Raw genomic sequence first — 25,115 nt, forward strand, 5'->3', positions numbered from 1 at the left:
AAGTGGCCTTGTGGTTTTTATTCTGTATTTGCTTCTTCTGGCTTGTGGGACTAGACTAAGGGTGGCATTTAAGGATTTTTTTTAGGGGCAGTTAATCAGAGACCTCCCTTAGGGTGAAAACCCAGTTGTATCTTTGCATTTCTTAGTTCACATTAAACACCTACTGGGCTGTGACCACTTTGTGTCAAGCTCCATGAAGGAAGCACCCAACACACTGTTGGCCCTGAAGTTTGTACCATTATTTTTTTTCCCCTGACGAATACAATGGTTCTCAACAATCATAAAGCAAGTAATTTGATCTAACTGGGGAGAAGGCCAGTGTAAATGATGAAGAGCTTAAATTACAGAGTCCTTCAAAGAGAACACTGGGTACTTCTCTCTCCTCCATTGTTTTTAAGTTCCAACAGTAAATTGGACTAAATAAAGCATTGTTTGGTAGAGGTGTTTGGGAAATGAGTTTTAATGAATTGACAAGAATTGTGTATAATTGCCACCATTGTTTATATGTAAATGGTGTTTCAAAGTAATTGAAACATTTTATTTTAATAGTTTAAATGCTGCTCTTGGAATACTGTTTACATTATGTGTTCAACAAACTTTTTTTTCCATCCATAAAATAAACTTGAAGATCTTGCAAAGGTTGATAAGAGACCTAATCTTTTGGCCTTGTGTTTGAGAACCACCAAGTGTTTATGCTGAATAATGTCATTTTGTAGTTTTGTAGAGTTATCTTGAATTTTTCTAGAGAATTTACACCATGATCATTGCTTCTTGTTTAAGGTGTACATCCATCATGTTTAGTTTTGTCATTTCAATGCATTAATAAGATTAGAAGATGTAGAAAGACGCTGGGGCAAGGATTTTGATCCCTGTGTTTCATTCCCAGCCCCTTGATGAACTAAATGTGAATCTCCAGGCAAGGCTTTCAAAGCTTCAGACCCTACTCCCATCATTTGCAGAATAGGGAGATTTTACTAGATGTATGCTATTGTGTCTACTAACTTATTATTTGTAAAAATAATTTATAAAAATTCTTTAAAATGACTTCTTCCAGGGGTAGATTCTACAATTCTATGATTATGTGTGTAGGCTAAGGAACTAGAACTGGAAGCATCAGTGCACCCCACACGATCTGGCTGATACAACAGAAATGAAAGGCCACCTCTCCCAGGGCTCAGCTGGTCCCTGAGCCAAGGAGACACGTGGCTCTTCATCATCCAGCCCAACTGTGCTGCCAATGTCAACACAGTGAAAACGGGTATATATAATTGCATTGAGGAGCTACATGGAGTCTCTAAACTGAGTGAAACTGAAGAAGATAAATGATCGCTTGGGGGCTGTCTGAAGGCATGACTTGGCCATGGCTTGTAGGCACTATAATACAACACGGGAAAACCAGGGGTGTCTATCGTACCTTTTTTGCAAAAGGGCCCTTCGTATGGGGAGTTGGTGCAATCGCATGAGTATCCAATGTACTTCTCCACACACTTGCCCCCATTGTGGCAGATGCTACCGTAAGTGCTGCAATGGCCTGGGCATCCTGGCCGGACTCCAGATGTGACCTTCGCCCTCTCCTCTAGGTCCAACTTCTGCCCATTCAAGCGTAATGAGCGTATGCATCCTAGGAAGCCTTTCTGTCTTGATGATGTTCCCCCTAAGCAGAGAAAAATAAAAGGGGGAAAAAAGTAAAATGTCACACCATGTGATATTTAAGTTTCTTATCGACACTCGTAATGGTGAAGCACTGTTCTGTTGTCCTGCTGTGTTGGACTTTTCCACGATAGTTTCCAGTGAGAGTTAGGAATTCAAATACCATGTACAAAATGCATTGCATGTCTCTCCATGCAACGGAGAGATGGGAAACTCCTCACCCCCAACTCCAAAAAAAAAAGGAAGGAAAGAAGGAAGCCAGGAAGGAAGAGAGAGAGAGAGAGAAAGAAAGAAAGAAAGAGGGAGGGAGGGAGGGAGGGAGGAAGGAAATATTAGACTTCATATGCAATCCTGTACCTTACATGTTTAAGACAGAAACTTTAGATCATCACATTCCCTATAAATGAAATAAAATGTGTCTTGACATAGTCTCCAGCAGACTTTTGTCTGAAGCAGAATGCACAAGGGGGATCGTCCCTTCCAACACAGTTAGAAGCAAGCTGTCAGGAGCATGAAGTAAGTACATGGGGACAAGTTTGCATGGTTCCTGAAATGAAATGCAAGCACAGGAAGGGGGATGGACTTTGGGACACAGACATGGAGTCAAACTCCAAGTCACTAGCTGATTAGCCATGTTGACTCCTGGATGACCTCATCTTACCTTCTTGATCAGTAAAATAAGAATATGTCTGTTTAGTATGTTTACATAAAGCTTAGTTAGGATCATGGAACACAGTATGTGCTCAATCATTACTCTTTTCTATGCCTTCTCCTGAGCCCTTTCATGTCTAGAACAAGTAAGTCATTTATATGTATGTGTCTATATAAAGAGAGAGCGAGAGAGCGAGCGAGCAATATCCTAGCCTTTCCCCCAAATTATTATTCGGAAGAGAGATTTCTCCTTCTGGAATAGAGACCAGGATTAAAACCCAACTTTCTGCCATGGATACATCCTGAAGTGATCAGGGAGATTCACAGTGCTCTTTGCAAATTATTCAAGAATGGAGTCGATTCCAAGTGACAGAGGATTTTGTTACCATTGGAAATCCAGGACTCTACTACCGTAAACCTCCAGTTATCGGAAAAATATGAACACAGAGACAACAAGCCAAGAACTTAAGCTAAATCCCATCAGGAGATGTTTATTTTTAATTTTTAAATGTTTATTTATTCTTGAAAGAGAAAAAGCAACAGAACATGAGCAGGGGAAGTGGGGTGGGCAGAGAGAGAGGGAGACACAGGATCAGAAGCAGGCTTCAGGCTCTGAGATGAGATGTCGGCACAGCCTGATGCGGGGCTGGAACTCATGAACTGCGAGATCATGACCTGGGCCGAAGTCGAATGCTCAACTGACTGAGCCACCCAGGCGTCCCCCTGCCCCCATCAGGATATATTTATTTGTTGCTTGGAATCATGGGAGATCCAGACTGCCTTTAAAGACACAAGTTCTATTCCACATTCAACACTGTGGGCTCAAGTCCACACACATGGATAAAGGGAGGATACACTCAGGTCTTCAAAGTCTACAAAGTGTGCTAACAGAGAGAAAAACAATAAGGCAGGACCAACTTTTCGTTTATTCTCTGTATCCATCAATTCTCCTCTCTGAGCCTCATTCATTTCTAGGCCTACAATCCTATTAAATCTTGGTCTGGCAGATGACCAGGTAAAAATATATTCCCACCAGGGTGGATGCAGATGAGAATTCCAAGCGTGTCATCTCAGATGAGGAATAGAGATGCTAAAGCAAGAAACAAAGGGTTAGTTGAGGAAATAAGTCAGGTAACCTAAAAATTCCTGGCATCCATCAGCCTGGAAGGCTGGACAAGGAAATAATTGGAAATGGGGAAGATGGGAATGTACAGTGGGGTTAAGGGGGGTATTGTCCCTTCCCTGAATCATACCACATCTATAGACACGTAAATATGTGTATAGCAGTAGCCAGCTGCATCCACAGACAGACATAATGTTCCCCAAAGATTAATTGAGTCTTTTATTCTGAAATAATGGTGAAACTCTACTGTATTTTCAGTTCTGATAAGTGATACCCAAAAAGGCCAGGAGGTCAAACCCAAATTGCTTTCTCCTGTCTGTCTCAATTTTATTGAGTACATCTTTCAACCGCAAGATAAATCAATTATAAATATAAGCAGATCATAAAGGAAGGTTCATTATTTCTTTCCCAGAGATTGTACAGAATAAAGAGGGGAGGATTTATGTAGTCAAATGTTTTGCATTTGTATTCCCCCCCCCCCCACTCTGTAGTTCCTCTCTGTGGTAGATTTGAATAACTTTTCATATATCTTGTTAGGGACATTTTTCTTCAGCAGAGGTGCAGAATGCAAGATCTATTGCACATTTTCTTGCATGTGACTCAGTCAACAAGTTTATAATTGGAGATGAGCGTGGCTGGGGTGGTTTCTTTGGCGGAAATGCACTCCTTGAGGTTTGAGACATACAGGGTATGGAGCGAATAACCTAAAACAAGACGATCATTTCACTTTCAGACGCGGACAAAACAAATGACACAATGGACTATGAACTAAATTGCAAGATGAACTAACTTTCAGTGTTCACCTGACTGCTTTTCATTCTTCACAAACAATAAAAAACTAGAGGTTGGGCTTCTTTTTTCTCTTCATGGAGAGGAATAGGTAGACTGAGAATAGAATAATCCTAGAATATTGCTCCTTACCCATATGCTCACCGCACCCCCTCGCCCCAGTTGTTGGTTCTCTCCATTTCCTGATGTTGCCCACCACCTGTAGAGTGTTGGTGCAGGTGTGACTCTTCTGTGAAACTTGAATACAATTCAGAAATGTAGCCACAATCTTCCCTCCCCCTTCTTCACAGCAGTTCTTCCACCTCCCCTCCCAACCTAGCCCTGTGGATTTGCTCTCCCAATTATCTCTGCATCCATCTACTTTCTCTTTTTTTAAATTCCAGTAGAGTTAACATAAAGTGCCATCTGCTTCTTTATACACCTATAGCCATGGTCCTAGCACAATTCTCCTCATTCCAACTTGACTCCCTTCAACAACCTTCCAACTGATCTTTGTACCTTCAGTCTTGACTCTTCATTCATTCACTACTTTGGAATCAGAAAGATCAACCAAATTTGAAAATTTGACTTGGTCATTCCTATTTAATACTCTTCAGAGACTACTGATTGTCCTCAGGATCAAGTTCAAATTCCTTAGCACAGATGGGATAGTATGAAAGATCTAGCCTTCACTTACCTCTCCCGCTTTGCCCTGACCACATTCCTTTCTCTGACTTTAGTGCACCTGGCCTGTAGCTGCACTGTGGTCAATTCCTTTAAGACAGGGAATCCAATGCACACTTGGCCATATTCTCCTCCAGGACAACCTCACTTATTCATATGACCTTCCCTGCCCTTGCAGGTATTTCATTTTTCAACTGCTGCTCTAAGATACTTTTCTCTTTCCTCACCTGAATCTTGTCTACAGTCCACTAAAATGTTGCAACAACAACAACAAGAGCAACAAACAACAACAACAACAACAAAACTGTACCATCATCCTTAAAGCACTGAAAGTAATGATTTCGAGGCTTGTAGTTCATCTGCAAGCGGACCGAAAATCAGAACAGTGCTTCTAATTTAAAATAAAAATTACATTTCAAACATACCTGTCTGCTAGAAACTAAACTTAACTTATTGAAGGGCACTTGGGTGGCTCAGTTGGTTAAGCATCCAACTTTGGTTCCACAGGCTCAAGCAAAACTCCTTCGTTGAGGACCCATCTTCTGGTAAAACACTGTATGTGCCTCGTTGGGCTCATCATTCACAAAAATAATACCTCTTTCTGTTTTTCAAAAAATTTTTATGTGTTTATTATATTTTGAGAGACAGAGACAGAGAGTGAGTGGAGGGGGGGTGCAGAGAGAGAGGGAGACACAGGATCTGAAGCAGGCTCCAGGCTCTGAGCTAGCTGTCAGCACAGAGCCAGACGTGGGGCTTGAAACCACGGACTGTGAGATCATGAACTGAGCCAAAGTCAGACACTTAACTAACTGAGCCACCCAGGTGCCCCCTCTTTCTGTTTTTCTACCTTTCTTTCTTGTTTCCTTCCTTCCTTCCTTCCTTCCTTCCTTCCTTCTTCTTTCTTTCTTTCTCTTTTACTTTTTCCACCTGGAACTTGAAGTAACTGTTTTTTTTATATGAATTATAATAGTCCACTCAATTGGTGCACCTGGGTGGCTCAGGTGGTTAAGCATCCGACTTTGGCTCAGGTCATGATCTCATGGTCTGTGGGTTTGAGGCCCGTGTTGGGCTCTGTGCTGACAGCTCAGAGCCTGGATCATGCTTCGGATTCTGTGTCTCTCTGTCTCTGCCCCTCTCCCATCCATGCTCTGTATCTCTGTCTCTCAAAAATGAACAAGTGTTAAAAAAAATAGCCCACTCAAGTACAGGTACATTTACCACCTATATTCCAAATTCTAAAGTGGCAGCAGATTTAGCACACCCATAATGAATAAAAGCAAATTCTCTAACCATCATTTGTCTTCTGCTTTTATCCTGTCCCCCCTCCCCCTACTGACAGAGACTTGGTACCAGAAGGCAATCCTAGTAGAAACTTTAACTCCAAAATGTGATTTTCTTAAGAACAAGGCATAAGTCTGGTGAAGTTTGGCCAGATATAGTGATTTCTTGCTCCTAAATCAATCAAGACACTCTATGTAATAGAGTTGCACTAACTGGTTGTTTAAAAGGTTAAATAATGATGCAATAGTCAATTTGAACTAAAAGCTTACTTCTTATACAGCACCTTCTATGCACTGTGCTGCACAGACATCTTCTGATTTAGTACTCAGTACAAATTGTGGGACCTCAAGTAAAATACTAATTCTCCTCAAAAAGTTGGGAAGATTGTTAACTTAGAATCACATAACAACAGATTGAAAGTATTTCCTACTTGTTTGGTAGAAATGAATATTGTGAAAAACGTTTCAAGAATAATTCATCAATGTGTATCAGAAGCCATGAAAATGTTATCATTGGCCTTATTCTACCTTTTTAAGGAAATGTCCCAACACATCCAGATGGCCAACAGACACACAAACAATGCTCAACGTCCCTCATCATCAGGGAAATACAAATCAAAACCACACTGAGATACCACCTCATACTGGTCAGAGTGGCTAAAATGAGCAAATCAGAGGACTCTAGATGCTGGCGAGGATGTGGAGAAACAGGCACCCTCCTATACTGCTAGTGGGAATGTAAACGGTGCAGCCCCTCTGGAAAATAGTATGGAGGTTCCTCAAAAAGTTAACAATAGAACTCCCCTATGACCCAGCAATAGCACTGCTAGNCTTCATACATAGTCATTACAAATACTGCATTATGTGCACAAATAGTATAATTGTCTACCTAGAAACTCCCTTCAAAACAATAATGACAAATTATTACAATTAAAATAAAGGCATAAGAATGTGGATGGATATAAATATCAAAATACAAAATCAAGCATGGTTTTATATAGCAGTGATAACCAACTGGAAGAGAGAATAGTTAGGAAAAGATCCTATTTAACAACAAAAGCAGCAAAACACCTTGAGATTAACAAGATGTATCTACAGAAAGGAAATAATACAATTTTACCTTCGCTCCTAAAGATACCTGAAGAAATAAAACAGGCTTCTGTATGAGTCAGTAATGTATAGCTAGTTTCTCCAACACAATTAAATCTAATAAATAGCCCTCCAAAATTATTTTCATAGAACATGAAGAGCTAAATCTAACATACAGGATTCAGAAGAGAACTGGGGTGTATGTGTGTGCGTGTAGAGAGAAACCTGTCCTATTAGTATCAAAATATGCCCTGTAAGTGTGATGTTGGTACAGTACTTAGGGGAAAAAAACTTATGTAAATAAAACAGAAACCAGACATTTCTGGGGTATACTTTTACTTTTGATTTTATGTTCGGTTTTAGTAAGCTTGATAGCCAATGTGGGGCTGAAACTCTCAACCCCAAAATCAAGAGTCGAATGCTTTAATGACTGAACCAACCAGGCACCCCAAGAAACCAGAAATTTCCAAGAAATCCAGAAACAGAGTCTTTTATATAGAGAGATGGAGTTTACATTATAATATACATTGGAATTCTAAGTAACTAGGAAGAAGAGGAACCATGAAATAGACAGATGGGAAAATATTTTGGAAAATAAGTAAAATTACAATCCTACCTCAAAACCTTAAAAAAATTCCAGATGCATCAAGGACATAAAACAAACATAGCAACAAAACAAGCAGAAACTGAAAATATTAGGTAAAACACTAGATAGCAGTTTAATATGCTATTTATATTTACATGCTATGGTCTCTGAGGCATATTTGAAGTAAAAAAACAAAAACAAACAAACAAAAAACAGTGAGAAGGCTGTGGTATAATACCTATAAATCTATCGTTTATGTAAATATACCCATAAATAATAATGTTGTACAGTGTTTCCTAAGGGCACTTAAATGTATGTAAGAACCTTGAACACTGTCTAGAAAATCTCATACTCCGCTAATAGCGCTTGCCTCTAATGAGAATACTTGGAGGTATTATTGACTAATTCTCAGTGAACATGTATTTGCATATTGATTGTATAATTTAAAATAAATCTTTTCATTTATTATGTATATTGTGTATAATGTTGTTGGTCTTCTTTTTCTAAAAGTCATTTTGAAAGTAATCTTATATCAAGTTTCAAATGCAACTCCTTGCCACAGAATTGTGTACATTGCTGAAAGCCATTTATTAATCCACGTGGTATTTGGGCAGTAAGAAATACCTGTCTCAGCATCAGCATGCTTTTGTCTGGGGTGTGGGTCAAGGTGTGTAGGAAGTATTTATCTTGCGACTTGGGTTTTGTGTAAAGAGGCTTGCTTTTTTGTTGTTGTTGTTGTTTTTCTTCAAGACTACTAGCTGAAAGCAAACATTTGCTCTCTTTTTAGCATGATGGTGGTAGGGCACAACATTTTGCCCAGGCAGAGTGCATTCTGTGGAAATCCTCATTTGGTTATCATTTATCCCCAGGAGGAGGGGGAAGGAAACAAGCAAGCACTTGAATGGCACTTCTGTGTTTTTGGCTAATGTGGAGCCACAGGGAATGAATCCCACTGCAGTTCAAGGTGGCTGATTGCTATTTCGCATTATCATCTGGAGGAAGCCCTGAAAATATATCAAGATGATGGGCAGGAACATTCTCATCATCCTAACTGCGGGTCTAGAGCAGCCACAGAAGCCATTCTGACAAACACGGTCATCTCCCATTTTGGCAAGATGAGTGCCAAGCCATGCCTCACCATGCTCCCTTCTGCCACAGTTTTTGAAGACTAAAAATCACTATCAAAAGCAGCTTTAAAGACAAGTTACAAAAGGCTCTCGTGAATGGGGAGGGATTACTGTCCTTCTTACAAGGGTGAGTGGATGAAAAAATACCATCTGAGCTCCAAGTCTTTTCTAGAGTCAGCTGGGGCACCTACATTCTTCTCAGCTGGCTGCCTGGACACATCCTTGGCCTATTAGCATCAATGTCTGGGTTTCCTATAGGCGAGGGCCCCTGGTGGTCACTGGCTAGTTTTCGTCAGCATGCCCTGCTGAGAACAGATATCATCTCAGGAGGTAAAGCACAGACTCATTTAAAGAAATAAGGCTCTATAATTATAAACTGTAAGAATTTTCCCCAACATTTCACCAGACCCAGAGTGATTCTATGGGTGACAACAGGGGACCCTATAATATTTTTTAAAAGCCTGCAATTCACTAAATAGGAGAGTAGCAATGGCAGGTCAGGGTCAACCAGTTCTCACAGTTCAATCAATTAACACTGTCATGACATTTTGATGCATTTGTGCAGTGGTCACATTGGGTCTTTTCCTTATCCCAAGCTTTCTTTGGGGAGGTGATGGCTTCAGTGTGACGAGGGACACACCATCAAATGTGTGTGTTCTACTGCCAGTAAAAAAAACAAAACAAAACAAAACAAAACAAAAAAACTTAGCTGAATCTTGGAAGTAAAGCAAAAAACATGGGTGACATTGATCTAGTAGAGATACAAATACTTTCTTTCCAGTAGAACAGATAACACCAGGGAGGGTTTGATTTGAAGAACACTTATATATATAACACCGAAACTTGATCCTAACTTTTTTGTTGTTGTTGAATTGCCTATACATATCCTAGATTTTCAGATGCTCTGTGAACTGGCCCTCACATCTTACTGGCTTCTTCACTAACAAATGAGTTAAATAAAATAAAATATCTGACACAAGTTCATTTTCTATTTGCAAGACTCATGATTTTATATTATGAGTAAATAATATAATGATTATTTATTTTGAGAGAGAGAGAGAGAACATAAGTGAAAGAGGGGCAGAGAGAGCAGAAGAGAGAGAATCCTAAGGTTCCTGAGATCATGACCTGAGCTGAAATCAAGAGTCAGATGCTTAACTGACTGAGTCACTCAGGTCGCCCTTGAAGATTATATTTTGACACATATTACAAACATCAGTTAAAATGTTGTTACTTATTATGAGAAGTTACAAAACTGTGATGGACAAGTCTTCATTTCACAGTGTATAATAATTGGGACATGTAATAATAATAATAATAATAATATAATAATAATAATATGGGGAGTGTGTAGTCTTTGTAAACATGAAGCATCTTGGGATGCAGGTATCCAGAGAGATTAAATGGCCTTCAGGAACAAAAAGAAGGAAGGAAGATAGCTTTGCTGAAAAGAAGGGAACAGAGAAAAAGAAAGTGAATAGACCTGGAGAAGAAATGATGGAACTCGAGCAAAAACATTATGCAGGATGCTCTGGAGGAATGGAAGAGCTGTGGATGTCAGGGACCCCAGAATGTTGGCACTATTGGGAAAAGAAATGGAAACTCGCATAAATATAATCAGTCCACTGACCTGCACTATAGCTTTTAGAAAGGCACTCGTCTAGGGCAAAAGCTTTTTCTTCCTCAGGATTGTGTAGGTGAGCACCCAGTGGGCCCACAGCCAAATCTGCCTTCAGGACAATAACTTCACCCTGACAATAGCATCAACACCCACCTATTTGATAACTTAATTTCCCAGGGAGGGATATGAAGGTGAAAGGCAGGGAGGGAGGAGTCTCTGAGAACAACCGTTTTGGGAGATGGCAAGGGGAATGGAAAGCACAATGGCACTTGACCCCATTGTTGAAAAGACCGCCATCTCACTACTTTAAGATGCATCAGAGCTTAAAGCAGGGCTCTGGTGCAATGCATATGGGAGCAGGGAATGTGCTGTCCTGAAGCTTCCACAGGAAGTGACCACTCATGGGTGTCCAAATAAACCACAGGGCAGGAAAGCCCTGGTTTCTTTGGGGTTTTTGGACATTTGGGCTTCAGTTGTACTCCTGGAGACCTGAATAAGTGAGTGACCGGCCAAGCTGAGAGATATGTCCCTGGACACTAAGCAGTGCACACACATCGCAGGATGCCTTCTAAGCACTGATTTCCTTAGAGACTGTACTAAGTCTCATGCTAACTTTATTCCCCCAGCATAAGCAGGGGTGGGGGTGGGGGGACAAGGAATCATTGCACACAGTGTATGAGGGATAAAGTCTGGAAGCTGTTTCCTGATTAGACTTGAGAGCCGCGCGCCCTGAGCTCTGTCACCTCCCCTTGGGTATGAAACCCCATACTGTATCCTAAGGGACCTGGCTTAAAGCCTCTGCTCCCCATTCACAGCCTGTACTTCTTTAATAGCAAACGGATCTTATCCGTTTTCAAGCTCCAGTTGTCTAGCCCAGGGCTAATAGCAGAATATACATTCAAAAAATATTTTTTAAATTAATTTGACCAAAAGGAAATAGTGAGAGAAAAGAGGAAGGACACAGTGGCAAATGGAAAGGGGGATCAGATACCTTGCAGTAAACATTTTCTCCCCAATCCAGAAAAAAACAGTGCATAGCCTGCTAGAAAGAATGTATTGATCCTTAGGTGTTTGGGACAAGGAAAGAAGAGAGGATAAGGCTGAAACTTGAAAGAGCAAAATGTTACTTCAATTGGCTTAAAACGTTACTTCAATTAAAACAAAAACTGAAAACTACTTCAATTGAAAAAAAGAAAAGAACTGGTTTGGCTTTTTGCTGCTGCCTCACTGGCAACAGGGACTAAGAGAAGGACAGTTGCTGAAGGTCATGACTGCTCAGATGTCTCCACAAATGGGTGTCGGATGGGGTCGGCTTTCAGTCTGTTTCATGAAACTTACAGATCCTTTGAATCACAAATAGAGAGACTTGTCTGGGCACGTTTTCTGATGTGATAAATGAGCCCATCTTCACCCACCAGAGCACAGGGAAAACAATAGTAACCCCAATGCGAATCCAGTGAAAACACCTCAGAGCAAGCGTGTGTATACCATGTAACAATCTGAAAGCCCGGTTTTGAAAATTCCTTTACCTTTGAAAAGCTAGTTGCTAAGACAACAGCAGTTGTAACTTTCCCTTTTACAAAGATCTTACCCCAGCTTTTGAGACGTTCACACATCAGATACACTACCGTGTGGGTACACTTTTGCTGATTTGTACAAAGAAGGGATAAAACCCAGTGTGGGGCAAGATCCCTCCCCTGGGAGCTTTTACACTAATTGAATGTGTCCTTTAAATGTCAAACCTCATAAATTTCCAGGCAAAGCAGTGCCTCATTATCCTGCTGTGGCGGGGCCACAAGTAATTTCCCATTTAAGATGATTTTTCTTGCAACTCCCAATTAATAAACCTTGATAGAGAATTCCAAGTAGGAGAAAATTTTAATCTTTTAACTGATTTGTGGAATATTGATTATTAAGCCCAGTAGGCAGATGAAATTACTGAGGCTCTGTAAAGGTAACTGACTTACAATAAAGCTAGTGGTGGCAGGACCAGCGTTTGAAACTGTGCATTCCATCTCTTCCATTCATTGGTTATTCACTGAACTCAAAATATATCAGAGAACCTTCACCAGGTACAAGGGTGTAAAGGTACATTAGATACTCTGCCCACAAGGGAGCCCCTAGAGGGGAGAGAGGCAATAACCAGATCATTGTAACCTGGGCATGTGACAGGCAGAGGGTGGAGCTGGAAATACACTCCCCTGTGAGAAGAAAGTTCATCCGAATCGGCAAAAAGCCATGTCATTAGTGAAGAAGAGTCTGCCAGGTAGATCAGGGTACAGGTGCCCATCTTACTCTGAAGGACAGGACCATCAATGACGTATGAATTAGGGGGCGCCTGGCTGGCTCAGTCAGTTAAGCTCCCAACTTTGGCTCAGGTCATGATCTCACAGTTCGTGAGTTCAAGCCCCGAGTCAGGCTCTGGGTTGAGAGCTCAGAGCCTGGAGCCTGCTTCGGATTCTGTTCTCCCTCTCTCTCTGCCCTTTCCCCACTGGCTTTCTGTCTCTGTCTCTCTCAAAAAAAAAATAAATAAATAAAACATTTTTAAAAAGGTATGAATGAAAACAATGCATACTTGACTCTAAGGAATCCATCAGCTTTAAAGAGTGTTTCAGAGAAGAAAGTGGGACAGGGCATTATATTATGGCTAATCTTGGGGAGAAAGGAGGAATACATTTTGCTTAAAAAGATTACTATGATTAAAAAAAAGTGTGTGTGTGTGTGTGTGTGTGTGTGTGTGTCGTGTGCAAGAAATCTATACCATTCTGGTTCAGGTTGGGCTCTCCAGCAAGCAGGCAGTGGGTGGAGTTAAAGGGGGAGAGGTATGTGAGAGATGCCCTTGGGAACCACACCTGTGGACGGAGGGGAAGGAAGCAGGGGTGGGCCCAGGAGGTGTGAGTGGCAGTGCAGGCCTGACAATGGACTAGAACGGCCCACAGAGAACACTAGATCTAGAAAAGCCCTACAGAGATGTACCTCCTTGGCCCAAATGGCCAAACCTTTATACCCTGGACTCAAATGGTCGTTGCACGTGGGCCCCCTTGCCAAGGATGTGACTCTGCCCTGGTGCTTCTTTGCAGTCAAGGCAGTGACTGAAGGGGTAGGCATGTGAAGACTGCCTGCCAGCCACCTTCCTGTGGCAGGGCAAGTCCTTCTTGAAAAGGGACCTTGGCAGCTTGTCCCTGTGTCTACCATGGGTTCCTAAGCCTCTCTCTGCACCAGAAATATGTCCTGCGATCACCCTAACCATGCAGCTGGACATGTGGCTGATGGAGGAAGAAGCTGAATGGAAACGTGGCACTTCTCATCTCTTCTACAAAACTGCCTTCCCTACACACGTGGCTTTGAAGCCAACTCCCGTCCTTCCTGGATTAGAAGGAACTTGGTGACCACATGAGAACGGAGCATAAATCTGCCAATAACACTTTGCAGAGGATCATGATTACATTTCTTCCCCTCCATCACTCTGCTCAGAAGCATTCTGGCCTCCTTCTCTGAATCCTCCATTGTCACCGAAGCTTTATAGAAACCCAAACAAGATCACCAGGCTAGGTGGCAGGTAGGGTCCCCGCTTCCACAGGCCTTGTTGGGTCTTCTTTTTTTACTGACCTGGACTTTCTCTGGTTGCTAGCTCAATGGCATCTTGGCTTAGGAAAAGGCACAACCAACTTCTCACCTCCCTCCGTCCCTCAGATCAGGCCCTTGAATATCAGCGAGTATTGGTTTTATTTTCCAGAAAGATCTGGATTTACTTTCTTTTTATGATTATCACCCCAGTGCTACGTAAATGACACTGCCTTAATTTTTTCTTTACCGAGTCATAAAGTTTGATGACTGGCAGCGCCTGAGGAATCAGGAAAACTGGTCCTAACATTGGGTTTTGTGTGGTCTTAATCTCAGGGCTTCTCTCCCTGGGTTGCATGAGAAAATGACCCCACCGGCCATAATGTACTTCCTTTAAAAAAGACAATAGGACTTGTGATAACATTTTAACAAAGGCAATCAATGCATCAATCAAACAAACCAAATAAGAAAACTTAACATGTCCTTTAATTGCTCCATTATCAATCCAATGCAGACCAGCATATGATGAAATAAGCTTCAGTTAAAGCAGAAGAGGTTGAAGGTAAACATTTCAAATAAGTTTCTGGACCCTTGGTGTGGAGGGGGGCAAAAAACACTACAACGGGTTACTGGTATAGATTAAACGTATTCAACTCTGAACACCTTAAGGAAGAGACAAAATTCTGCAGGAGGGGTTGATTTAATCATCCACTCCTCTGAATATAAAAATAGAGCCAATTTCTTTCAAAACACTTTCAAGTGATAAGAGTGTGAGTTTGTGGAGCAAGGGTATCGGATCGGAGAAGGAAAATGCATGAGGAACCGGGAAGTTCTCCATCATTGTTTTGTGGATACTGGCTGTTCCTCTAGGTATTTCATATGTAGCAATGAAGCAAAGTGTTTCTGGGACTCTCCCTGGCCGTGTTCTGAGGTCTCTTACCCACTTCTTAAACTCACCAACAACCATTTCTGGCATTTCTTGTATTAAGGGGGAATGTCAGAAATCAGGTATTGTTTTACTAAGAAAAACAATTCAAGTATACTTGGTGTATTCCTTACCTTTGGAAAACTAAACTTGTTTGGCAAGTTAGATGTTATAACCAGAAATGTATAGGATGTTGAGAAGACAGTGATTTTTTTTTTACTTTCTGTTAATGGCAGACGTAATGGTAAGTAGCACCCTCCAAGCACAGTGGCTTCTATAATGAATAGGCTAAAAGGTGATGTTTTGGTTACTTTTTAATGTGAAGGGGATATCTTCCTTCTCCTGTGCTTTGACACACATTATATCCTCTCAAATGGAAAACTCTACTGGCCTGCGTCAGGAAACCATCCCCTGAGGCACTCACCAGGAGACAGGAAGTGACTTTTCATAGGAACACTGGCAGCCCGTGTGTGTGGCTGCATTTTGCCACAGAGAAGCCACTTATGTGGTACCAGGGCTCAATGTTACCGTGCTCTCTCCTGCCTGGCTTCATCACTGACCCTGCCAAATCAGCCATGTTTCACCGGAAGTAGGAATAAACATTCCCCACCAGCATGGAGGTGGTAACAACAGGTTAGGGATCTTTTTAAACTTTATGATGTATCAAGAATCTTTTTGTTTTCTTTCATAGTCTAGTATTTTCCCCAAGGAGCTACAAATTGGGAACAACTTCAGTTCACTTTGATATACGTAAACAACAGACCTGAAACAATAACAACAACAAACCAAACTCCGAAACAAAAGTCCATGAAAGACAAACAAGAAAAAAATTAGAAGCCAGAAAATTCACATGAAAATGAGACTCAGAGGCCCCCATCTTTACAAAACGTCTATTCTTTAATTGTAGCAAATTTGGAAAAACTCAGTGTACGATTCGGGGAGGATGAGGATAAGGATGATTGCTTTCTTACTACAAATAATGGAAATCACAAATCCTCGAAACCTGAGGGATCAGTTACCAGACCCTTTGTTTCCATTCTGCAGATAAAGGCAATGGCTATCCCGAGGCTAGCCGTTTTCTACCAAGGTCCTGCGGCCTATTGGCAATTGACCTGGGACACGCACCCACATGTTTCACTTTCAGCAGCGGGCACTAGCTCTTGGATTCCTCTTGCCTCATCCGAACACCGACTGGCACATTCGTAGGGAACAGGGAACAGCAAGCAGAGGGGCAAAACCTACAGGAGTCTCCACGATGTGACGATGACGCGCTTACAGCACACATTTCAGAATCTATGTGTTAAGTTTCTTCTACTCTGTTAAAAAAAAATGTGACCAGTGGGATGACATGGTTGCCAATGTCCCTAACTATCGTGGAGATAAAAGTCTGAGGATAAAAATACTGACTCCAGGAATTGAGCATGCATTGACTCATGTATGAGCACTTTAACTTGTCACATTCCGATGACAGGGGCAGTGTGAGGACATCCACCCTCTTCTATAAAATTCAAGTTGTTTCCGGTACTCAGGAGCACTCACCAGCACACATCAACCAGCGATCAGTATGCTGAAAGACACTCTGTTTTGATTGAAAGATCTTTTCCTGGCTAAAGATATGCAGACAGACATATGCAAATGAATATTTAAGTACCGCTACCTTCAATCTATCCCTATGAAGAAAATCTATCCCTATGAAGAAGTACCCACCAATGAGATCTTTTTTCTGCCTTGCAAATATAACTAGCTAGTGTCTCTAAATTTCTGAATGACAAGGAACGCAATTCTTCACTTTGACTGCTGGAGCTAAGGAGGTGGGTTCTGTTTTTTTTTTTTTTTTTGAACCACTGAATTATACAAAATGGAAATACTGGGACTTCAGCATGTTTGACCATCTGACACATTTCTAAATGGGCGCATTGCTCTATGCTAAACAACAGGATTCAAACCGACAGACTAAAATGACCTCCAACAGCACTTTGTTTTTTCTTCTTCAAGTACATTAAGACAAATTCAATAAAGCAGAGTAACATCTGAGATGGAACTTACTGGAGAGAAACATCACAGAAGCAGGTGTTCTCACCACAGTTGACCTTGGCTTCAGCTCGAGCAAGATACGTCCTCCAGACCCATCAACATGCTTCTACAACTAACTGCATTTGTGATCAATTCCACTGAAATGTCTGGAGATAAAAAGCCGCCACGAAACACAGCTGTGTCTTTTCCCTTTTTGACTTGCATAAAGTTTATCACATATTCACATCATATGATAATTTCATAATGACATGAAATTTGCATGAAAGGATAAAAAATATTATTCCATCTTTATATACACCTTTCCTCCAGGAAGATTCATAAATGCTGCCTGAAGATAAATTAAACTTTGGCACGGAATGTAATTTATGAAAATTACAAACTATTTGAATTGATTTCACCAAAAAAGGCATTAAATCTTGATGACTAGCAAACTTCTTCAGAGAAATGAAATGTGATGTTTAAATAGAATTAAAACAGCAACATAAATTTTCAAAAATATTTTAAGAGTAAATCACATCACTCATGTAGGTTATTAATTAAGTAAATGCCTTATAATCATAAAAATGCTTTTAATCACTTATATCATAGCTTCTGCTAGATAGGTAAAACATGACAGACGAAGAAAGAAATATGATTCCTCTTGAGAAGAGAAAATATGACATATTTTGTTACTTTTTTTTCCTTTTAGCTGGTGTGCTTTTAGTGACTGATTTTGTCAGAGTTAAAAGTTCCAAAAACCCAATTTAAAGGAAACAGGTAAGAAATACCCACTGATTGCTGATGGCATTTCATTACTAGTAGTAAAGCTATGTAGTGTGAGAGTTGGTTAAAAAATGAATAAGGAAAGAAAATTAAATCTCGGCTGAGTGGCACATTTTGGGACTTACTTATATCGGTGTTCTAAGCATCTGAACTTCAAGTTTTATATAAAAGCGGCTTCTTAGCTTTGGTAATATTACAATAACTCTAATATTTACAGCTATGTTTTGTACTTTACAGCTTTACAAGCCCTGCTCAACCACTTTCAAAAAGTCCTTTCTAAATTATAGCAAGGACGCTGACCTTTCCTACCTGGACTCATGTGGCTAAATTCTCTTCCTCTCTGTCTCTGTCTCTCTGTCTCTCTCTTTCTTACACACACAGAGGCACACACAAGTCTTTGAAAAGTCATGTCATTCCACAGTTTGTTTTTCAATGCCCGTTCATCTAACAATGCGCCTGACCTGTTTTCAGTGCTCAGTGACTATTTACGGAATGAAGGAAGGAAGGAAGGAATGGACTCATTAAGTGACATTTGAGACGTTCAAGTCGCCACTATCAGCAGTGGCGATCAGTTCAGATGAACAACTTGTCTAGAGGCTGATTCTGAGTCTGGGGAGAGATTGACCAATGGAGAGATGTCAGCCCCGGAACCAGGCCTGCTGTCCTGTGCAAGGGTAAGGCAGCCACCTTCATGATGTCATTTCACGGAGTATGAAGAAGCCCGTGGCAGACAAGAGTCCCCCCCGCCCCCCCCATGACTGATGACACATCCCTTTGAGATGCTGTAACATGTTTTAGTGCATACTTACCAATGACTATCAGGAGTCAGGTATCACAAGAAAGGGTAAAGGTGACTCACTGACTTAGAGACAGCATCTACTAAGGCGTACATAGCTGATAATCATTTTTCTATGAGTAGATTTTGACTCTAAGAATGAAAACCAATAGGAGTCCTCAGACATCTGAAGATAAAATGTACAAGGAGGAAAGATACGGAGAGTCTGAGATCACCTCAAAATTTGCTAAGGGGTGGCGTGATCTCTTATTTCTGTGGCTAATGAGGCTCGAAAGGAATTTATACAATCAAATTTTAATCACAAGTGTTTTATGATATATTCTAATCATTCCTTAGGTCTGAAATGAAATCGCAATTCTCCTTGGGCTTGGTCATGGAGAGATCTTGGAGGGTTTGGGCACAGAGGGGCCTCAAGATGTGTCTTACCTACAAACAGCTGACTATTGAGCTGCAATCGGAAATGACCCTCCTCTGAAGTCTCCCTGGTCATCCTTGGGAGGCTGTCCACCTGGAGTGAGGTCTCCTTGAGGTTCCTCTCGGCCCAGACGTAATGCCATTGGTTGTCATTCAGAAGAGAAGGAGAGTGAACTATGAGCTCTACGGGGCCGTTCCCAACATCAATGGCAAAAGTGATCTCCGAAGGAGCTGAAACCATAAAGGAAACAGGTAGAAAGTTGAGGGGAGTTGTCAGTGCACTGAGGGCACAGGCACACTGGAGTGAATAGTATAAATGCTTGCAGGTCAATATGAGGTGAAGAGGCCTCCAGCTGAAATCTCTACGACACTGAAATTAGTGTTAATAGTAAACACTACTGAATCCTAAGCTCCAAGCTCTTTCTTTGGCCCAGTTGGTACTCACTGTGAGAATTCAGCCTAATAGGATAGGACCCCGGGACGCAAATGCCAATCAGATAAACATGCATTGGTGCCAAGGCTCCGGGCTTTCTGGGTCTATTTTGGCTTTACCTGTGCCCTCATGGATATCTGTAGATACTGGATTAGTGAGCCAGCTACATTCCCGCAGGAAGAAGAACACTTGAAAATCTAGTGTTCTCTTCTATGTTATTTCATTAATACGTGTGGTTATAATCATTTATGCCGATCTTTTTTTTAAAGGAGACTCAGAAAGTTTGAATGCTTTTGTCAAGTACACATCACTGCAAGCAAGTAGGGGTGCCTGGGATCAAACACAAGCCCCCATCCACCTTCCATGACTTTTTCTGCCCTTCTGTAAAGTTCTGCCTATCACACATGCCAGGGTCAGCCAGTCAGGGGTAATAATATTTATTATAATGATGGTGATGAGGGTAGAGGTGGTGATGGTGATGATGGTGGTGACATGGTGACATGGCCATTGAGCAAGAGACAGAAAAAGAGAGAAGAAGCAGGAATACAACTGCTAAGCACTATAGTAAGCACTAACCAAAGATCCTCTCATTTTCATCCTTAAAAAAATTCTGTGAGAAAGGCATCATTTTCATTCTCATTTTATGGGTGAGAAATCCGAAGTTCAGAGAAGTGTAACACAGACAGTACAAAGAATCTGACTCCAAAAGTAGAATTCATCTCCATTTTCCTCTATTGAGTAGGTCTTTTCATATTTTCCATCACTACATAAGAATTTTCTAAGTTTGAAGGATGGGGAGAGGCAAATTAGAAATTGATGTTGATGAGAAGACAGTCCCCTTTGAGTCCCTGGAGCCTTCTGATGCCAGGCCTTGCCTTCCTTCTCAGCACCCTGGTTGGTCTCCTCTGTAGTAGAGCTAAAACAGGACATGGCTATTTGACAAAGACATCAGCTGCCAGATTTGAATAATCAGGTAACACCAAAGGTCCAATACCATCCCAGACTACACCCTCCTCAGCCTTCACACTCAGAGAATGCGTCTCAGTATAAGAAGCCCCCAGTAGATGGAACTTCACGTAACTGAGGGTTGAATTGTTTTGCATGCTGTTCAGTGTGAACCCTGACCCAAAGGGGAGGCACTAAGGTAGAGGCCTTAAAATGGGATTTGAGAGCATGGACTCTGAGAGCACCATGACTTACATGACTTACGGCACATTTTCAATCTTGTCACACCTCAATTTTCTCATCAGTAAAATGGGAATAAAAACAGCACCTCATCGTCAGGTTGTTTATGAATTAATCCTGATGAAGTTCATAGGACCTTGCCTGGCACAGAAGATGTACTCCAAGTAAACGGCTTTGGCTCATAAAGCCAAAGTAGACACAATTGAAGAGAACAAATTGGGTTCAGCAATTGAAAGATTAAATAAGAGTGAAGTTGGCCCTTTGAGGCATTTCGTGTTTCTTATTCAGGCCACAGATGCCACCTCACAGTCCTATACATCTTGAGATCAAATAAACACTAACTGAGAGATAACTAGGTCCTCAATTTATTTCTCTTTACAGAAAACAGGTAAAGATTGGTGAGAATTGGAGAGGAAAAATGTTAACGATTTCGCTAAAAGCCTTCCTGCAAACCTGGTCTCATGGTTAAGTTCTACATGGACAGCACACCTTCGCAGAGCTCTTGTTCTACCACTGTGTCTGCTTGTCACCCTGTTACCCCGCTCCTTGTTAGGCTTCCTGTCTGGGCTTATCCCTGTTCCAACATTTGTCCCCCTGTTGTATAATGATCTATTTATGGTCTGTCTCCCCAACGAGTCGGCAAACTCTAGATGAACACCTGGTTTATTGGACATCTAGCCCCAGGGCTTGTATACAGGGAGCTCTCATCCAACTAAGGGTTCATTCATTAAAATGTTACACCATATACATTCAATGCAATCTTGTAAGTTTCTTTAGATTTATTTTGTTTATACCAAGGTTTTAACTTCCTTGGATTTAAAAAATATATTATTATTGAATTTTATTTAGGCCACTATTAAAGACCCACTTTATTCACTCATTCCCCTAGAACTGGGGGAGAATCGGTAATGCGATAATCACAGCTAATGTTTATTGAGTGCTTACCATGAGCCAGTAAGCACTTTTCATGAGTGAACTCCTTAATATTTTAAGCCTCACTATCACCTTATGAGACAGGTAACATATTACCCCTGAGGGAACAGAGCTGACGAGTTGTTCCAACCCAGATGGGGCAGAGTTAAGAATTAAATCCACATGATGTGTTCCTAGAGTTCATTTTTTAACATGCTCTTCCTATGGGGGGAAAAATAGTCTCTCAAGTCTAGGCAGTCCCCCTGGGGTGGGGTGGAGGACAAACTTAGAATATATAATAGAGGTGCCTGGATACAAGTGAATAAAAATAATCTGAGTAAATGGGTGATACTCCAACACTGGCTAGTGACTCGGAGGAGGGCAAATGAGGCAAACATAAGCCTGCTCTCGTTTTCTGGAAGGATGGATGTCACCTGATGGCCCTGGATGGGAAAACCAGAAGCCCTGGGTCAGCCTTAGTTCCAGCATGATTTTCCCCCTGGACTTCCCTTCTCCCACCTGTCTCCCAAATATCTTCTCTCATCATTTACTCACCTTATGGTTCAAGTCACAGCTAAAGTATCAGTTAGCCTTCAATGAGTTTTTACCAATCCAGTCCTTTTGCTAGGCCCTGAGAATGTACAGATGAATGAAATCCAATGAGCTCACCATGTACTTACTTTTTAAAAATTTTTATTTGTTCATTTTGAGAGAGAGAGAGAGTTCATGTGTGAGTAGGGGAGAGACAGAGAGAGACAGAGAGGAAGAGAGAAAGAATCCCAATCAGGCTCTGCACTGTCAGTGAGGAGTCCAATGTGGGGCTCAAACTATTGAACTGTAGATCATGACCTGAGCTGAAGTCAGATGCTTAACCTACTAAGCTACCAGGTGCCCCTTGCAGTGTACTTTCAAAAAGACTGATGAAGAAGGGATATGTGAAGTGGAGGAAAGTGCATAAGTGAAAGAGAGTGTCTATCAAGTACTTCTAGAAGATGAGAAGAAGAGAGAGCTCCCATATAAAGTTCTTCTTTCCTTGAACCCCATGTCTGTGTCCTCAGCCCCCACCCCTTGTGGGGCATGAGAGAGATTCCAGGGACCATTTATGGACAAAGAAGAAGTTGCTTAACCTCTGAGTTTCTATGTGTGCATCTATAATATAAGAAACATGAACTAGATGACATATCATTAAACATTTTTATAGACATATGATCTGATGGAAACTCCAGGTAAAAAGCACATACCCTTTGCATAAAATTTCAGGGACTTCCTGAATGTCTTATGTCGCAAATCATGAAGAAAACTTTATTTTCTCTGGAGTCTTAGCATTCTTGGATGTTGAGGAAGGATTGCAAAGCGGATAAAGGAGCAGAGAGGTGTGTTGACTCTGGAGTCTGACTCCTAGCGGCAGTGTGACTCAGGGCCTGTTACTAAGTAGGGTCACCTTCCTATCTGCAGATTGAAGTAGGAGTTGAACAATGAAAAAATTGCACAGTATTTTTATGATCATCAACAGGAGTGTTTGAAAGCAAAATGAATAATAAATGGGAAGTGTTTAGTACAGTGTCGAATCAGAACAGACACTCAATAATTTAGTCTAAGATTATATTATAGTAATGTATAAACCGAATTATTAGTATTAATTTTATCAATCTCTGAGGATCTGAGGACTCCATCTTCAAATTCTCATCGTATTTGGTAATCTTTTCTTTTTGGGGAGTAATATTCTTGATATGATACCACTAAACATCACAACTCAAGTCTCTCTCTTTCCACCGATATGTATATGTATATTATATATATGGATGTATTTCATGTATACGTATTTCTCCATGTATATCACATATATATCTCCATATATCATATATATGTCTCCATATGTATATAACATATATGAAATATGTATATCTCATTCACTTTTTCCATAGGCTTGAAGGCCAGCAGAATAAGCCACCCCCAAAAAAGCTACTTTAAAATCAGGTTGATTCTGAGGCAGCTGAGAAGAAGCAGAGACAAGGAAAGCTCCCTGCTCTCCTCCTGGATATTTAAAGCAGGACATAATTTTACAAAGATGTTCTTCCTCCCCTCTCTACCAGGCAGAAAAAGCTAATTACTTGGAGACAACTTTAGACCCTCTCAGCCTACAAAAGGCCTCTGCATAGCAAACACTACTAACTAGTCTTTATCTCTGCTCTTCAAAACCTAAAAACTGCCTTCTTTTGTCTGATTATCTCTCCATAAAGTTATTATTCTCTGTTGAACATGCTGTTTAATAAGCTGTAGTTTTTTCTATAAATTTTTTGAGTTTATTTATTTACTTGAGAGAGACAGAGACAGTGCGAGTGGGGGAAGGGCAGAGAAAGAGGGAGAGAGAATCCCAAGCAACTCTGTACTGCTAGTGCAGAGATGAATGAGGGGCTCGAACTCATGAAACCACAAGATCATGACCTAAGCTGAAATTGAGAGTTGGCAGCTTAAATGACTGAGCCCCCTATACACTCCAGTAAGCTGTAGCTCTGAACCACCTCTATGAGTTACTCATTCTTCTCTGTGCATCTCCCATGTATACATGGTGTGTGCATGTCAATAAACTTCTGTTTGTTTTCTCTTGTTACTCTTTTACTACAGGGGTCTCAGCCAAGAACTGAAAAGTTAAGAAGGAAATTCTTTTCCCTCCTTTACAGTCTTTAGGGAAAGCTAGTCCCCCTTCCAGGTGTAAAGGTGAGCTCTGGCAAAACCAATCGGCAATCTTTACTTTCACGACCAAGGGCATTGGTCATAGTAGTTAAGTGAGTGGCATACCAGCAGGATTGTGTGCATAGCTGGCAAAGAAGTGATTTCCCACCAGCTAAAATGTAGCTCTCCCTTGAAGGTGCAGTAGCTTTAGACTGAGGTAGGTATTCACAAATCAGTGCAGGAAGAGAAATAAATTAAGCCACAGATAAAATTACTAAACTGATGAATCCAACCGGAAACAAAGTGCCCTGCCAATTCTGGACTAGTCACATGTTCCTGTACTAATGAATTCCAGTCTTGCATCTGCCAGTTCATATTGAGTTTTCTATTTTTTTAAGTTTATTTGCTTATTTTGAGAGAGAGAACTTGAATGGGGGAGGTGCAGACAGAGAGGGAGCGATAGAATCCCAATCAGGCTGTGTACCATCAACACAGAGCCTGGCATGGGACTCAAACTCACAAACCATGAGATCATGACCTGAGCTGAGATCAAGACTCTGATGCTTAATCAACGAATCCAGCCAGGCGCCCCCAAGTTTCCTTTGACTTGCAGCCAAATATATCTGATTTGCATATGGGTGTCATAAACCCCCTTTTGCATAAGTAAGCACTAAAGGGGTGAAGGACATGCTCACAGTTCAACTCAGAGTAATGCCAGTTTGAATCCACATGGGCTTCTAAGCAACAGGCTCTCTCCACTATGACCCCTTGACTCTCAACAGCCATGTCTTTCTGCTCCTCCTTGCCTCCTCCCAAATACTGATTTCCATCAGCATGG

General features: G+C 41.2%; 1 protein-coding gene across 2 annotated transcripts in view; it reads right to left on the minus strand.

Moving 5' to 3' along the window:
- The window catches only part of CNTNAP5 (contactin associated protein family member 5), an 801,668-nt gene that overhangs the window by 110,718 nt on the left and 665,835 nt on the right, over positions 1 to 25,115 (minus strand). For both annotated transcript variants that reach the window (XM_077766729.1, XM_077766728.1), the window contains exon 17: positions 19,087 to 19,305. In XM_077766729.1, the coding sequence (XP_077622855.1) occupies positions 19,087 to 19,305 (219 nt within the window). The remainder of the gene's footprint in view (positions 1 to 19,086; positions 19,306 to 25,115) is intronic.

Source organism: Crocuta crocuta, unplaced genomic scaffold, assembly GCF_008692635.1.
Source record: "Crocuta crocuta isolate KB4526 unplaced genomic scaffold, BGI_CrCroc_1.0 scaffold5, whole genome shotgun sequence".
In the NCBI taxonomy this organism is placed as follows: Eukaryota; Metazoa; Chordata; class Mammalia; order Carnivora; family Hyaenidae; genus Crocuta; species Crocuta crocuta.